Below are 15592 nucleotides of genomic sequence, written 5' to 3' on the forward strand. Positions count from 1 at the left end.
CATTCAACAAGGTTCAGTGTTAGGTCCTGAATCTGGGCTACAACAACCCCATGCATGGCTAGAGGCTTGGGGAACAGTGGCTGGAAAGCTGCCTGGTGGAAAAGGACCTCAGGGTATTGCCGACGTCTGAGCCAGCAGTGTGCCCAGGTGGCCAAGAAGACCAATGGCATCATGGCTTGTACTGTGTGGGCAGCAGAACTAGGGAAGACATTTGAGATGCTGGAGCAGTCCAGAGAAGGGCAATGAAGCTGATGAAGGGTCTAAACCACAGTCTTATGAGTTATGGCTGAGGGAACTGGGGTTGTCCAGCATGGAGAAAAGGAGGCTCAGAAGAGACGTTGTTGCTCTCTACAACTGTCTTAAAGGAGGCTGTAGTGAAGTGGGTGTTGGTCTCTTTTCCCAAGTAAGAAGCAATAGGACAAGAGGAAATGGCCTCAAGTTGTACCTGGGGAGGTTTAGGCTGGATATTAGGAAAAATTTCCTCACTGAAAGGGCTGTCAAGCACTGGAATAGGCTGCCCAGGGATGTGGCTGAGTCATCATCACCTTCCCTGGAAGTATTTAATTGACATGTAGATGTGGCACTGAGGGTTTTGCAGTGGACTTGGCAGTGTTAGGTTAATGGCTGGAATCCACAACCTTAAAAGGTGTTTTTGAACCTAAACAATTCTATGACCTATAATAGCCAAAGTTCAAAACATATTTGCCATTAATTCCAAGATTTTTATTATTATTATTCATTACAGGATCAATGGCAAAAAATTTCAGATGCTACTTGTTCTGTACTGGTGAACAAAACCAGTAACTATTTCCTATTTGAAGTCTGTGCATGAGTAGCTTCTTACTCTTAATATCTTATGAAACTCTCATAAAAGTTTTAATTTACAAATAGAAGCAGCATTTTCTATTCAGTCTACTGGAGTATTTTCAACTCTAAAAATATCCATATATTATAAAATGGAAAATTAAGTAACTTAGTTTTGAAAATTCATCTAACTAGAACTGCTTTTCAATGAGTTATGCTTCTGACATCAGATAACTTATCTAAGCTGCAGAAAAACCCAAAAATAGCCTAGCAGAGCGTGTGACAAAGGATGTTTTCAGTACCTTTAAGAGCTGGTTCTTAAAACTGAGTACTATTTACTGCATTAAGTGCACGTATTTACATACTTAAGTAGAGAGATGTATAAATCAAAAAGTAATGGTCAGGCAACAACAAACCACAAACAAACCCTAACATAAAATCCTCTGCAGATTGCTTTTTGTTGTAAAAATTGACACAGGACTTTAGTTTCAGAAATTTGTGCTTTAAAGCATTCTGGTACTAACCTTTCAATTCTTTAATTGTTCAGATTAATCTAACAACTCCCAGTGCAGCTACTGTCATGGGCTATAGCTTTTATACTGGGAGGTAATGTAAAAACTGAGGTACCTTCCTAACTAAGTCTGTATTTGCGAAGTCCTGTAACTGTCACACTGACCATTTAGATTGCAAGAGGGAAGGGGAGATACCCATTTCTCATGGTGTTTGTTACTGTTTAACAGAACTTCAGCTAAAATAATTTAACATGGATAAGGAGACCAGCAAAGAAACAGAAAATTCTGAGATGAAGAGATGGAGTGATTACATGGGGAAAAAAAGGACCTGGGCAGGACTAAGATGCTGAAAAGTGCAGGCCACAAGAAGATCATGGCTGACTGGAAAAGGATGAAAATGTAGCAGATACAACATTAAAACTTGATGTTATTTGTATCCCCACACACAAAACTGAGATTTAATATCAAACTCCTAATTTTATGCCTCTGTTCTCAAATTACATTAATGAATATTTGTTAATCCCATAAACTACATGAATGACTGCAAGATAATGATTCTGCCTTGCTTGTGGGGTATAAGTAAGTATGAGATAAGTCAAACCACACTAAGCAAAAAGAAAACAAGATACAGAATTGCTGCTTGTCTAGTAGGCACCAAGTGGTCTATGAGCTAAATGGGGCAGGATCCTACTGATGGGGAAAGGTATGACCACAGAGTTAAGCAACGTGGTCATAATATGAAAGCCCATAGGGAATGAAGTCAAGTCATGTGGACAGTTCTAATTCTGACATTTCCCCAAGTAGGTCTTTTGGGAGGGTTTCAGGGCTTGTATTTTTTTAAAGCAGTGCTTAATATAAATGCATTATCTCATTCATTATCAACTTTGCTTCTTTTGAATAAGTAAGTTTTCTGAAGGAACAGTGTATTCTGCAAGGAGATACTTTACAACTCTAGAAAGAAAGAAGCACTACTTTTTTTAACTATCCAAAAAGATGGCACCATGATTTGTTGTTTACAGATTCACTTGCATGAAGGGTATACTTTGAGCATGAGCTCTGTAGTGATAATTTTTAAGCAGATATGAAGCATTTTCCCTAACTCATTAACCAGAAGTAAGAAGGTAGGTGCTCTGCCAGAGACCCTTCTTTATGTTTTGCATGAACTCAAAATTCTCATGATCACTATTCTAGACTTTGTTATGGTACTACCTGGGCAATGTAAGGACACTGTGGGCCTGTTCCCCCAACTCCATGTACAGACCTTCGTAACAGTACAACACCTTAATATTAGATAGACAAGTAATTGAATACAAACACAGCACAACACTTAAGGTATTTCTGTAATCAAGCAAAAGTGCCTTTCATAAAGATCATACCATTCCTTTCAATGCAGAGCACTTGGGTTGCACCAAGAATGGAGATCAGATTGTTCTATTACAATACACTGTGTAATTACAAATAATTTAAAAAATCATGTTTAAGTCACCAAACTATAGTTCTGAGAAGAACTGAGACACACTGTAGTTTACCTTTCACCACACATTTGAAGTCACATTATTACCTTTTGTAAAACATCTAAAGCTGTAAGCACTGCTTCCTGTAAACTTGTCAAAACTGCTTCAGTGTAAGATGGAAGGATGAAAGGGGAAGCATCAGAACTGATTGGAACTGAAACGGCACCATGCAAAATGACACCCAGCTTTTGAAGATCATCCATGCTGAAACCAGTTTTGATGTGTTGGTAAAGAGCTGGGAATATCTGAATTAAAGCTGTAAGAAAAGGCTGGCTGGGAATGAAAGTCAATTTATCACAAGTAACTGGAGGCCTTGTGCTTTCTGAACCAATCCTATACCAGCTGTTCCAGGCTGCCCACCAAAGATTCAAATCTTCAATTTCATCTGTTATTACAGGTGGTTCAGATCCACTGTATCTTCCTATTCTTTCTCCTATGGAGTCAGTTCTCATGAATGACCTGCCAAGACTAGTGGCCGTTGTTGTCCCTACCACCACAGGTACAGAAACATTGATAGCAGGTGGTGTATCAGGTTTCTCTGAGTCTCGGACAGGAGAAACAATCTGTAAGATCTCCTGGAAGCTTTTCAGAGCAGCCAAGGAAACTTCATTGTTTTTGCTGAGTGCTGCTGATTGGATGTGATCAAGAAGAACATCCCAGGCTTGGGAAAAGTCTCCTATTTAAGAAAAGAGAGGGGAAAAAAATATCAACTTGGAACAAACTTCTTCATCCTCTTCCCACCCGCTCTGTCTCTAAAAGGCTGTTCATGTACTTGTTGCTCTAATACATAGGTATTTCATGAGGTTAGATAATGGCTTGAATGACTTTCAGAATGTACCAGCTCAACCATAACCAGAAAGAATGAATATAACACAGAAACACACACATATGAAGAATGAAACAATATATCTACATTTATGTTGAATTCAGTAGCAAAACATCACATACCCATCCCATATCAAAAACATGTATTTTCTTTATTCAGTACAGTGACACAGATGAGCTGTTATACATACCAGATGCCTGTTGATTTAAGCACGTTCAAGGAATTATGAGTCAAATGTATAGTCATGCAATTAATTTATAAAGAACTGATTTTAAAACACCCTGATAACTGCACTGTGGAGAAAGATTTCTTTTTATTTTTTGAAGTCTGAGTTTTTCATTGATTTCAGCTTTAGCTTCCAATTTTCCATGTTACTAATTACAGGTTCTGAATAATTAAAATACTCCTGTAATGGTTTCTTTTTTATTCAGTTTTAATTCAGGTTTAATATAGTTTAAAATCTACTACATTTCTGCAGATGACGAATACTCCTGATAGCTACTAATATGTTGATAACCAAAATAAAATGAGACACAACTTACTCCTGGTTTTATATATATATATATATATATATATATTTAATTGCATACTATGGGATGGTGAAGTTACATTAATGTAATGCAAATTATACATTCCTTGTTTCTTTATTACTTCCTCCTTATAGAAATTAAACATTAGGTCATTTACCAAGCTACTGTAAAATACTACTACATACAATTGTACAACATAAATGTTCAATACTTCACTGACTTTACCAGCGAGCTCTCTTTATACTGTAAGAGCACTGGTTAAACTTGACACACTGATGCCATGGAAGAGTTCCAGGCAAGTGTTGCATAACCTTAGAAAGACAAAAGGAAAGATATTCTCACAACCAAAAGAACAGAAAAATTATTACTCTTAACAATCTATTATAAATTAAAGCTATTTAGCACCCAGAATTGTGACTATTAAGATTTAATCTCAAGTACTGTGATATGGAAGATTAAATTGGTAGTTACAATTTTTTTACTCTAAGGAGCGTGAATTAAAAACTCTGTAATTTTCATGACATTTGAGGTGAGACAAAACAGAACACACTTTAAAGCTAAGATTACAATTCTTGCCCAGTACTTTAACCGAAAAACTAAATACACAAGAGCACTGTATCTCTCACTAACTTTAAACTATGAATTTTACCTAAAGGCTGCAGTAAGTATCTCCTGGTGTTAAAAATTCTTGCAACTCCAGCCAGTGTTAATACCCATGTCTCAGCCCACTGCTTCTCAGCTGTGTCCCTTGAGTGATGAATGAGAATGTTGCCTCCTCCTGATTCAATCTTCTCTTTGTCAGCTGTGGTAGAAGATTCTCGAACCCTATCCAATAGGTGAAATAAAACCTGTAATAGTCAGAAAAAGAGGGAAAAGGCAGCTTTTCAAATAACATAGTTGTGTTCATGGTAAAACAAGAAAGAAAACCAGTAATTTCTCCATTATCTTTTTTGTCACTGGGTCACCTTGGGTATTCCCTTATTCTAAACAGTCTCTGCAACAGCTATGAGTAAAAACCTGCCAACTGATGTTCACTTGAGAATGGTTAGAAACAGCAAGATCAAAACCACTGAGAACAGTGTTAGCACTAACAGAAGGCTAAAACCAGTGGATCTCTGATACCTCTTAGATACAATAGGCAGACTTAGCTACAGCCTGATTTTTACATAAGGCACAACCAACACAACTGGGATCCAGAACAGGCCATTTCATAGATTCTGTCAGAGAAGAGAGCCAAAAGCTCAGTCTAATATCAGATCAGCCCAATCACATGACCCTCAAACATCTCCATATTTTTGCACAAAAAATGAGTCATTTCTCCTTGTAGGAAGCAAACAGACTTTTATCCAAGTCCTGAGTATGAAAGTAACGATCAAAATACAAAATTTACATTTCATAAGAGGTTTTAAGGGCCAGAGAAAGTGTAAAAAAACACCCTACTCCCCAAGAAATCCCATTTCTGCCACCATATGTTGCTGCCTTTAAAAATCTTAATAAACCAGCTAATTGATATTAAAATAGCATGTCAGTTAAGGCTATTAAAATGTGAATGCAATTTAGAAAACCTTTAGTGGAATCTTGCACATCATACCTTCCATATTACTGTGTGCCATGTTGAATGTTGCAATAAAGTTCCATGAGCACCGATAGTAGAAAACAATGTCTGCCCAGCGCTCTTCCTAACTGCAGGTCGGGGATCCACACACAGCTCTCCAAGTTTTGCATACAGGCATAACCAAAGACAGTCAAATGGTGATGCAGGATGGAAAGGTCTATTCAGGATCACTCCCTTTTCTTCTGCCTGTTTCTGCAACACTGCTTCTTCTTTGTTTAGCTCCTTCTCAATTGTTTCACCTCTTTGGAAAAAATAGTCCGAAATATTCCACTATAAAATAAATAAGACATATGCTGTTGTACAATAAAAATATAATAATGCTCTTAATAATCACACAGTAAATTGTTTCTCATTTTTATATTTAAGTATCTTTTGTGAAGTACATCAAGATACTGATTTCCCTACACTGATGGAAGAAAATCAGCACATAAATACCAAAAGGTGTAGAAAGTATTTTTCTTAGCCTCAGCTTTAAGGTTCCATTTACACCTGACATACTAGAAAGGGAGAGAATGTATTAAAAATAAGATACTGATGAACATGGTTACAATAAAACACTATTTCCTTAACTAACCCTGGAGTCATGCAGATTTAAGATAAATTGTGCTCATTCAATTTACATACAATTGCAAATGACAGCATGGGAGTTCACTAAGTGCTCAAAAAATAGGTTTTGGCTTTAATTTGTAGCATTGACTACAGATTAATTAAAAAAAAAGAAACAAAAAGAAAGAAGAAAAAAGAAGAAGAAAAAAAAGAGAGTCAGAAGCAGCATCACTGTATTTAATATAAAACTCACCAACAAGCCAATTGACGTTAAGCTAATATTTAACTCTTGATTGTGAAGTCCAAAGCTTCCGGCAACTTCAACAACTATCTGTAGACAAGTACACGGCATTGTTGGCAGAAAGTCTGTCACAACCAACTGAAGACACTGGAATGCAGTCCGTATTAGGGACTCTCTTAAAAACACAAAACAAAAACAGAACACGCACACACTCATTTCTAATTTCTTCAAGAGCACAGCAATGTTTTGAATACAATGCATCAGGAGATAGCATTATTTAGAAAATGAAAATAATACATTTAGCATTTTTGAGATTAATTTGCAACATTTTAAGTGCTTTTCCTAGAGGCTTTTTAAAGGTATTAAGTTGAAGCTTCTAATTCTGATGAAGCATTTTAGTCCATGTTAACTAGCTAATGAAGCTGAGATTCTCCACTGGTCCTCACTAGTTTCATATAGTAAAGTCCACTTCTCTGTTCTAGAGTTCTAAGACTTCTTAGTTTAAATGTGTCAGCTAAAAAAGCCACAACAGACAAAACAAAGCTTAAGTTTAAGCACAATAATCTTCCAAAGAGTAAGCTCTTCTGGACAGTTTCTTCTACCAGCAATCACAAATCACTTAAAGTATGCCAAACAGGCAGGCAAAATACATATTTTGATGGACAAAAATCTTTTCAAAATACCTTGCCTTCTGAATGCAAACATTAAATAAAAATAAAGAAAGCAAGTAAGACCATCATTATGTTAGCATGCATCTTCCATAAGAAATAAAAATACATTCCTATTTAATGTTTGCATTCAGAATTTAATTCTGAAGGCAAAATATTTACAGAATATCTATTTAATGACAGTTATTTTGAAAATATTTTTGCTAAGATAAGATATTGCATAGTATAGAAAAGGTTGGTGAGAAGGAGGTCTCAGAAGCAGCAAGGTCATCTTCAACTAAAACCATGGAATCCTGGAATCCAGGATGTTCACTGAGCAGAGGGAAGACTTTTGTGAAGGAAGTGTCATGGTCAGTAAGTTTATATGTAATGTATGATAACAGCACCTGAATCTTGTGCTCACAGCTATAAGTGAGCTGCTTCCCAAGGAAAATGAGGCTTCCTTAATTTGTTTCCTACTGTAGTTGATATGATGCTGGCAGACAATGCTGTGTAGTTAAGTAGATCATTCTATATGCTTTGCTGGAGAAGACTAGGATATAACACAAGATCTTAGTAACAAATTGAGATATCTGCCAGTGAGGTATGGGTTTGAGATGAAAAGGGATCTGAAAACCATCTTGAGAAGGAATCTCTGTTGGTTCTTATCCATCAACAAAAAAAGTGAAAATCAAAAGGCATGTAGGAACCACAGAACACACTGCACCAAGTATGGAAACAGCAGGTACCAAATGAAGCATGGTTACCAAAAAGAGGATGCTTACAACCATATATGTAAACATCCTTGGGGATTTTGGGGAGTGCTACTGCTAGAGCAAGCAATACTGATACAAGGGCAAAATCCTTCAAGCATTTGAAGGGGCTCTAGCAGGTCTTCACGTGGCCAGAAGACAGAAGCTAAGGTGGAGTGGAAGGAGAGAGATGCCAACATGAATTCTTTTGATACCAGGGTTACTTGATGACCTATCCTGGTGCCAGTCTTGACTAGCACCAAAGAAGTAATAATATGGTCGAAGTGTGCAGGTACAATTCTTGGTGCTTACAGTTCCAGGGTCTGATGTTCATTTTACTGCTCATTTCCAAAAACTCCCTGCAACGTCACCTCTCACTTCCCATTGTAACATTCCCCTTCTGTTGGCAAGAGTCAGCTGCGCTAGTCAGTCAAGGGATTCACCCCACAGCAAGTGAATAAACTTCCACCCCTGTGCTACCAGCACCCATTTAGGGAGGAAGGCTTCAACAAAAACAGTGTTCAGAAGATGCCACACACTAGAGACTACCTGAAGATTCTGGAAGAAAAGAAACAACACAAGAACTGTGAGCAACAGCCAAGCCATGGAGAATTATCTGCAAGCACCAGACACGTGTCCAGTAGATGGTTAAGATCAAATGAATTGGCACCAAGAGTACTCCTCAGTGTATACTGCACACTGATCACAGGAGACACTAGAGTGGAAGAATACCCTGTTCTTCTGAAAGATTTAATTCAGTAAGAGTGTGCTACAGGAAAACATAAAAAATTTAATTTGTTGAGTAAAATTGTTCACAAGCTAAAAATAACAATGAAAATGATGGCTATTATTGAGGTGACTATTAAAGTGAGGGGAAAAAAAAGTGGAATTATTCCACTGCTCTTATCTTACTCGATTTTAAAATTTCATTTCCATCACTTACCCTTGATCACTTCGGATTGCCCCCATGACACCAAGCACCAATGGCCACCCAGGTCCTAAGCTGTCACCCTGACTTTGCAAAATCTGTAGCACACACTCCAACTGCTTGATCCTGATATCGGGATGACTGATGTTTGACAGTTCCTTTAGTGGATTCAATAACAGCAACTGCAGTCTCTGAAAGTAAACAACAAAGCATAGTAAGGGTGCTAAAATTTAACTGATACTTGCAACTTTACACTCATCCAGCAGGGCTAGACTCAGCTTCCTATGACAGAGACCTTGAAATACTACCCACTGAACCTCAGCAAAAGAGAGAATAAAAACATCAGAATGTTTTATTAATAACGGGTTGAATAGCAGTGATTCAGAAGGTCAGACAATTTATTTTTAAGCTGCCACTGTATCACATATACACTTCTAAACATCCTGGAATTGTTTTACACTCAAGAGGGTGATCTGTAATTAGTTCTAACAAATGGACATACTATGCAAGCCTCACCACTTTTGTTATGCATTTGAAACAAGTAAGGAAGGTAGTTCATTAGAATGCATGAGGTAATTTTCAATAGTTACACTGGAATGTTACAGGTGTAGGCTTTATAAACTCAATAGTAAAGTTGCTTTATGAATGCCCCGAATTCATTGAACTGTAGAAAATTTCCTTTAGGGAAGATTTTAATTTCATGTTCATTTTAAGTTCCAGAAAAGGAGGAAAGCAGCTGCTGTTAAACTTACTTTACCTGATTTTGAGATAATGGAGGATCATGGCTGAATGTCAGTCCTGCTTTAATGAGAGAAGTTAAAGCTTCTGCTCCCCATTCTCTCATTCTGGAGTTTGGATGCTGACACACCTGAAAACACATCAATGTTTTGTTTAAAGTCACTTTTGTTTAACCAAGATTCAAATATGTGTAACAATATTAAAAAAGGTATTTTAATTATATTAGAATTTACATACACTATTATAATATTTTTACAACAATACAATAAATCTCTAGATGATAAATTTTTTTTTTAATAGTAAAAAATAGTATCTTTTGGACAAACATACCTTCTGAATAAGGAAGCAACAGGAAGCAGTGAAAGACACAGAAGGAAAAGTAATGAAAACCACAGCAGATCAAGCCAATACATTTTCCAAAATGAATATACTAACTGCTCATTCAGAGAGTGATTGGTTAAAAAGCACCACACAACTCTTCAATGAATGCCTGAAACTCTCAGGTTTAAGTTTGCCTTAAGCTACTATAAAATTCAAAGCTTCATCTTTCACACATTGCTTCACATAATCAAGACAGAAAGCATATGCTCTTCTATATTCTCAAATATAACAAGTAACTACACAGTGAATATAAAATAAGCCTTACACCCCATTATTTCAAAACAGTAACAAACACTATTTCAAGCTGAAGTTTCAAACGTGTGTGTCTTCTCTTTGCGAACCCATCTAAACCTAACAGTTTTGGTAATTGCTTTTTTTTAGAGCAGAAGAATTAAAAGCGTTTTGCAAATCCAGTTCATAGATACCTAGTATGAACTGTACTCCCATAACTGATACACTACCCTGAAACAAATCAGGTAAGTCCACTGTTTCATTGACCTCTGGCACAATTATTTCCATCCACCCTTCCAGCCCTAGCTCAGGTGGTATGAGAATCCAGAATCAAAGTCTAAGGAAGGATCATTAGGAAGGCTGGCAGTTTTGTGGTTTGGACATTCCTTATCAATTGCTAGCCAAACTGAAAAAGAGGACAATGCAGAAGAGCCAGCTTAATGTTAAAAAATGCAGTCAAGAAACAGCTACTCTCCTGCATTACTTATATGTCTGTTACCTTACATAAAAAAAGAGAGAATTCGAACTACTTCATGATGCTCTGAATTTGACCAGATAATCAGTTCCTGAGACAGGGAACAAATTCTTCCCTCAGTCTGGGTTTAACTGAATTTGGCACTAGTGTTCTCCTTCCTTACTGTACCTCAAAGATGATCTATATAAATCAGGTTACAGATGGCTTCTTCTTAATACTGTTTGAAATAATGTTAGCTTAAGTATTTTTAAGACAAGCAAACCCTTTGTTACTAAATCTAGTGACATCAATCTATTTGGTAAGGATGCAAAAACATATTAAAATCTTCCTAGATATCTGTACTATGTGAATCCAAAGTGAAACCTGTTTGTGTTACCTTTGTTATAACACATATATGACATAAATTGATCATTTTAAACATTGTTGTGTTTAAAACATATGAGGGCTGATGGCACCTAAAAGTCAGTAAGATCTATTAAAATGTTTGAATTTAAATATACGAGTTCTCTTGTAAAATAAAAGTATTCAAGTTGCAAAAAACAAAGTACATGTAAAAGCAATCTAAGTTGTTTTTAAAAACTACACTTTACAAATGTATTTCCACAAGATCTTTATTACTACAAACTAACTTCTAGTACAACATATAAAAGCAATTCTTTACCTCCATGAGATGACCGGTCAGAGGTCTCCAAAGAATCTCAATCCTGTGCATGTTAACTAGTCCTGTTTCCAGTAATTTAGCAACAGCAAAAAGTGATGGTTCCTTAATAAAAGGGAATTTGAACACATGACTTTGAGGTGACTCAGATAATGTCAGAGCCTATTGCTACTTTATAATTTATCAATTAAGGTGCAACTCATCTCACTGAAGTACTGTGTTCTGTAGGCTGTGTATGCTGTCACAACAGCTTGGGTAGCACGGCTGGGAAATTTCCACAGCATCTGCAGTACTTCAAGAGAAGCCACAAGGGGGTAGCAACAGCATATCATGAAAAACACTTCTGTCACAATGTTTCATATAGTTTTCTCCAAGTTTGACAATAACCAGAGTGCTGATGTTCCTTTCAAAACTGAAGTTTTTACACAGTCCTCCCTCCACACAGTTTTGTAACATATGTTACTAGCCAAATAGTCTTTTCCCCATGACAACTTTTAAAGTTAAGTTTATATGTGAACAAACAATAAAGGATATTTCATTTAAGAATCCCTTTATGCTTTATATTCCATCAGCTTCATAAATGCCCTGCAGGAATATGATGATTTTCCCATTCATCAAGTACATATGCAAATATTTGTGATAAGCTTTTCCTAATTTTTTAGGGTTTTTTTTAAGTCAAGATATAGTCAAAATTACTGCTGCACTGGAATTATTCTCTATTGTTATTTCTGCTAATATTTTATTGTGGTTTTCAATTTATTTTAAACACAAACTTTGCTTATTTTAATTCATTTGCTGTTGCTGTAATTGGCAAATATTGTAACACATATTTTCTGTCATCATTATCTCTAGTGTAAAGGATCAAAGAAAAACTTTCAGAAACTCTCCCTCTAGAATTACATTGTGACTAATATATATACTCAATCTTTTTCAACCACAGGGTCTTTAACCTTTCTGGCTAGAGGTTGTTTACTGAGGCTGACAGGAATACTATCATTTTCCCAAGTAAATATGAACTATCAGGGGGTTTTCAGTATCTAAATTGTCAGGCTTCTTCTGAAGTGTATTATAAGAGAAAACTGAAATGAAACCGAGCACCTCACAGAACATACTGTGCTATTCAGAATCCCTAACCTCTGAAATTTGGTGTCCCTGCCCATGGCAGGGGGGTTGGAACTAAATGATCTTAAGGTCCTTTCCAACCCTAACTATTTTATGATTCTATGAAATTACAAGGGCTTTTAAAAGTTTTATTCATCCACAATCTGATTAACAGAAATATATGACATTCCCTAGTTAACAAAAAAACAGCAGGAATGCAATGAGAATGTTGAACAGGATTTAGTAACTGTTTGAACCATTACAAACAAGACATTCTCTGGTTCATTTCTTTTTTACTCTAGAGTATCAAATGCATTACTGTCTTAATATTAGAAACAATTAGCTTAAAGGACTCTGGAAGCGTTCAAAAACCATGTAGAAAAGGCCCTTAGTGACATGGTTTAGCAGTGGACTTGACAGCTCTGGGATAAAGGTTGGACTCGATGATCTTAAAGGTCTTTTCCAACTTAGTTGATTCTATGATTCTATAATAAATGTACCCCTTCTGCCTGTTTCATAAACACATCTAAAAAGAAACTAAAAAACTATACCTTATTGTTTCCATAGGCCATATCCATGGCTTCCAGAGACAAGGAGCAAAGGGCATTTATTAAGTGATGCAAAGACACGTCATCAAGGTACCTGAAAAATAACAGCTATCAAAACACTGCCAAGCTTGATACACACACATTATTTTAATTATCAGCTAAGGTTGCTTACTGTGAGCTTTCAAAAAGCCTTGAAAGTATGTTGGATATAACTGGCAGATCAGTCATAACTGCTGTAGTCAGAACCTTGAAAAAGACAGAAATGTCTTACAGACTGCAACAGAAAATACTACATAATCATTAACTGCAAAATGAACAATCATGATCATGCTTACTGTGCTGGGCCCTTCTACAGCTCTTCCAGGTTTTAACGCACCCCCAACACCAGGCTTCAGTCCCAGAATCCACACAAGGTGCTGAAATGCAAAACAATCATTTTCAGAAAAATAGTGTTTTCAGGTTCCTGAGGAGAATCAAAGCTTCTCCTACTGCTCACGTAAGAACTCCAACCCAAATTATGGCAAAAAGGAAGGCATAAGTATTTCCTCTATACCTGAAGAGTAGCCAGGACAAGTTGCCACGATGTACCAAGAACAGCTCCATGGCAGTGAGCTAAGTTGAGTAATGTCCTCATACACTGGATATTTTTTGAAGTCAGCTAAAATAAACCACAACAAACAACCACACTATTCTCATTATTCTGTAACATCAGTGTTTCTAGGAAACTTGCAATTTTTTGTTAAATAAAGATTACATTTTGTTTGCAGTGATGCAATATTATCTTTTTTAGAGAAGTAGTTCAGCATCCCTTCTTCTCTCAGTCTTATCTTGCTGGGGTTGAATATGATTTGATCACTGCCCTCTCCTCCCAGTTTCACATTTTATCAAATGTGAAAAGACACAAGTTGGAATACTTCAGCTTGAAGGGTATCTTCTCCACAAAATCAGAGCCTATCTTACAAAACCCATGTAAGTGAAGGTTCATACACAGGCACATAATAGAACTGAGATATAGGGGTTTTCAAATGGAATGGATGGCAGCTGCTAAGATAAGTCAGATGAAAAATGAGAGTAAGTCTTCCTTACACTTAAGAGAACTTTGCTCTCCAGGGCTGTTCCAAATTAAAAGCTCAGCTTAACATTTCCGATAACCATTATTTGTAAGAACGCTGTTTATCTGTTGCCTAGTTCTGAAACGCATTGAGACACAGAAAGAAGCTGTTAAGCAGGGTGAGATCACTTACAAGTTGTACTTACCATTACTGTTCCCTGTGGCTGAAGAGCTAAAGGTTGCCCTACTGCTACGACCTGCTGGTGAGACTCGCTTGAGGGACTGATCATTTGAACATTCTGTCCCTGAATGGAATACGCTAGAGGAAAATGAAAGGAAAAGAAAAATATATATAAAATCTGTATTTAAAATCCAGTACTTACTGGTAGTAACAACCACCTTCTGGCAAACGCGGGTCAGAGAATTTTTGTTCCACAGTTTTAAGGTGGGTCACTTTGAGACCTTTAGTCATATTTAGATTATTATGTCATTGCCTTACAGAGTTAAAGGAGCCAGTAATTACTCCCTCTCACTATTAGATACTGCTTGCAACACATGAGTACATTTTATGTCAGGACTGGGATATTTGTGCTACAATACGAGCATTAGCTTATGTCTCAACCCAGTTATCTGTGGTACTTGTGTGTAAATAGTACCACTGTGTGCTATCACTGTACTAGTGCACTCAAAAAATGAAGGTGTCATAAATGCTATATCATGAGGTTTTTCCAATACAAGACTTCAGGACACCCATTTTATAATTCACCTGTAAAAAGAAGAGTAACTTTAAGTTCACTGCTTCATTTCCATAGAGATTCATGTAGCTCAGTGATGCATACTGCTTCACAGACTTACGATCTAATAATAAAGTTAGCTTTTGGGCTGGAGTAAAGGTACTGGTCCTTATTCCCAGATTAAGGTATTCTGGTTTAAATTCATATTTATGTCAATTTGCATATTCTCCAGATAGTTGCATCTCTTACTACATAGCAACTCATTTTCAAAATTCAAAATTGAGTACATTCTCAACTGGCATATCCCATGAATTACAACATTCTCTCAGGATGTGGGGAATACCAATTCAGCCTCTTGTAAGTGGAACGGAGATCAGAAAGGAAGATCTTCCATTTACGCAGTAACTACTACCATCACTAGACAACTGTAGAAAAGTCTGTAGTAGACCACAAATGCAGGACATTCTAGCAAACTCTTACGTATCCGAGCTGCTCAGAGACCCTTTCAGAATTTGAACTCTTTAATCACATATTTTAATGTATCTTCAGAATTGTAAACAAATCTCAGAATATGAACTTATGACATATGCTAACCATTCGGGAACTTTTAAGTTCACTAGAATGCTGCAAGACTAACTGGTTCTGGAAAGCAGGAGGTCTAGATCCTGTTTGAGGATTCTTCATCATCATCATGGCTTGACTTTGTGAACAAACATTTGGGAAGTGTTTTACTCACGCTTACTACAAGCACGCTGATGAC

At 36.7% G+C, this 15592-nt stretch overlaps 1 protein-coding gene across 2 annotated transcripts in view; it reads right to left on the reverse strand.

Annotated features, from left to right (window-relative positions):
* Positions 1 to 15592, reverse strand: part of MON2 (MON2 homolog, regulator of endosome-to-Golgi trafficking) — a 69407-nt gene that overhangs the window by 19506 nt on the left and 34309 nt on the right. For both annotated transcript variants that reach the window (XM_005148062.3, XM_005148061.3), the window contains exons 15-26: positions 14305 to 14417; positions 13601 to 13705; positions 13383 to 13463; positions 13220 to 13293; positions 13051 to 13141; positions 11402 to 11503; positions 9673 to 9783; positions 8931 to 9106; positions 6601 to 6763; positions 5778 to 6071; positions 4836 to 5034; positions 2878 to 3506 (exon numbers count right to left, since the gene is read on the reverse strand). In XM_005148062.3, coding sequence (XP_005148119.2) covers positions 2878 to 3506; positions 4836 to 5034; positions 5778 to 6071; positions 6601 to 6763; positions 8931 to 9106; positions 9673 to 9783; positions 11402 to 11503; positions 13051 to 13141; positions 13220 to 13293; positions 13383 to 13463; positions 13601 to 13705; positions 14305 to 14417 — 2138 coding nt within the window. The remainder of the gene's footprint in view (positions 1 to 2877; positions 3507 to 4835; positions 5035 to 5777; positions 6072 to 6600; positions 6764 to 8930; positions 9107 to 9672; positions 9784 to 11401; positions 11504 to 13050; positions 13142 to 13219; positions 13294 to 13382; positions 13464 to 13600; positions 13706 to 14304; positions 14418 to 15592) is intronic.

Source organism: Melopsittacus undulatus, chromosome 5 (assembly GCF_012275295.1).
Source record: "Melopsittacus undulatus isolate bMelUnd1 chromosome 5, bMelUnd1.mat.Z, whole genome shotgun sequence".
Lineage (NCBI taxonomy): Eukaryota > Metazoa > Chordata > Aves > Psittaciformes > Psittaculidae > Melopsittacus > Melopsittacus undulatus.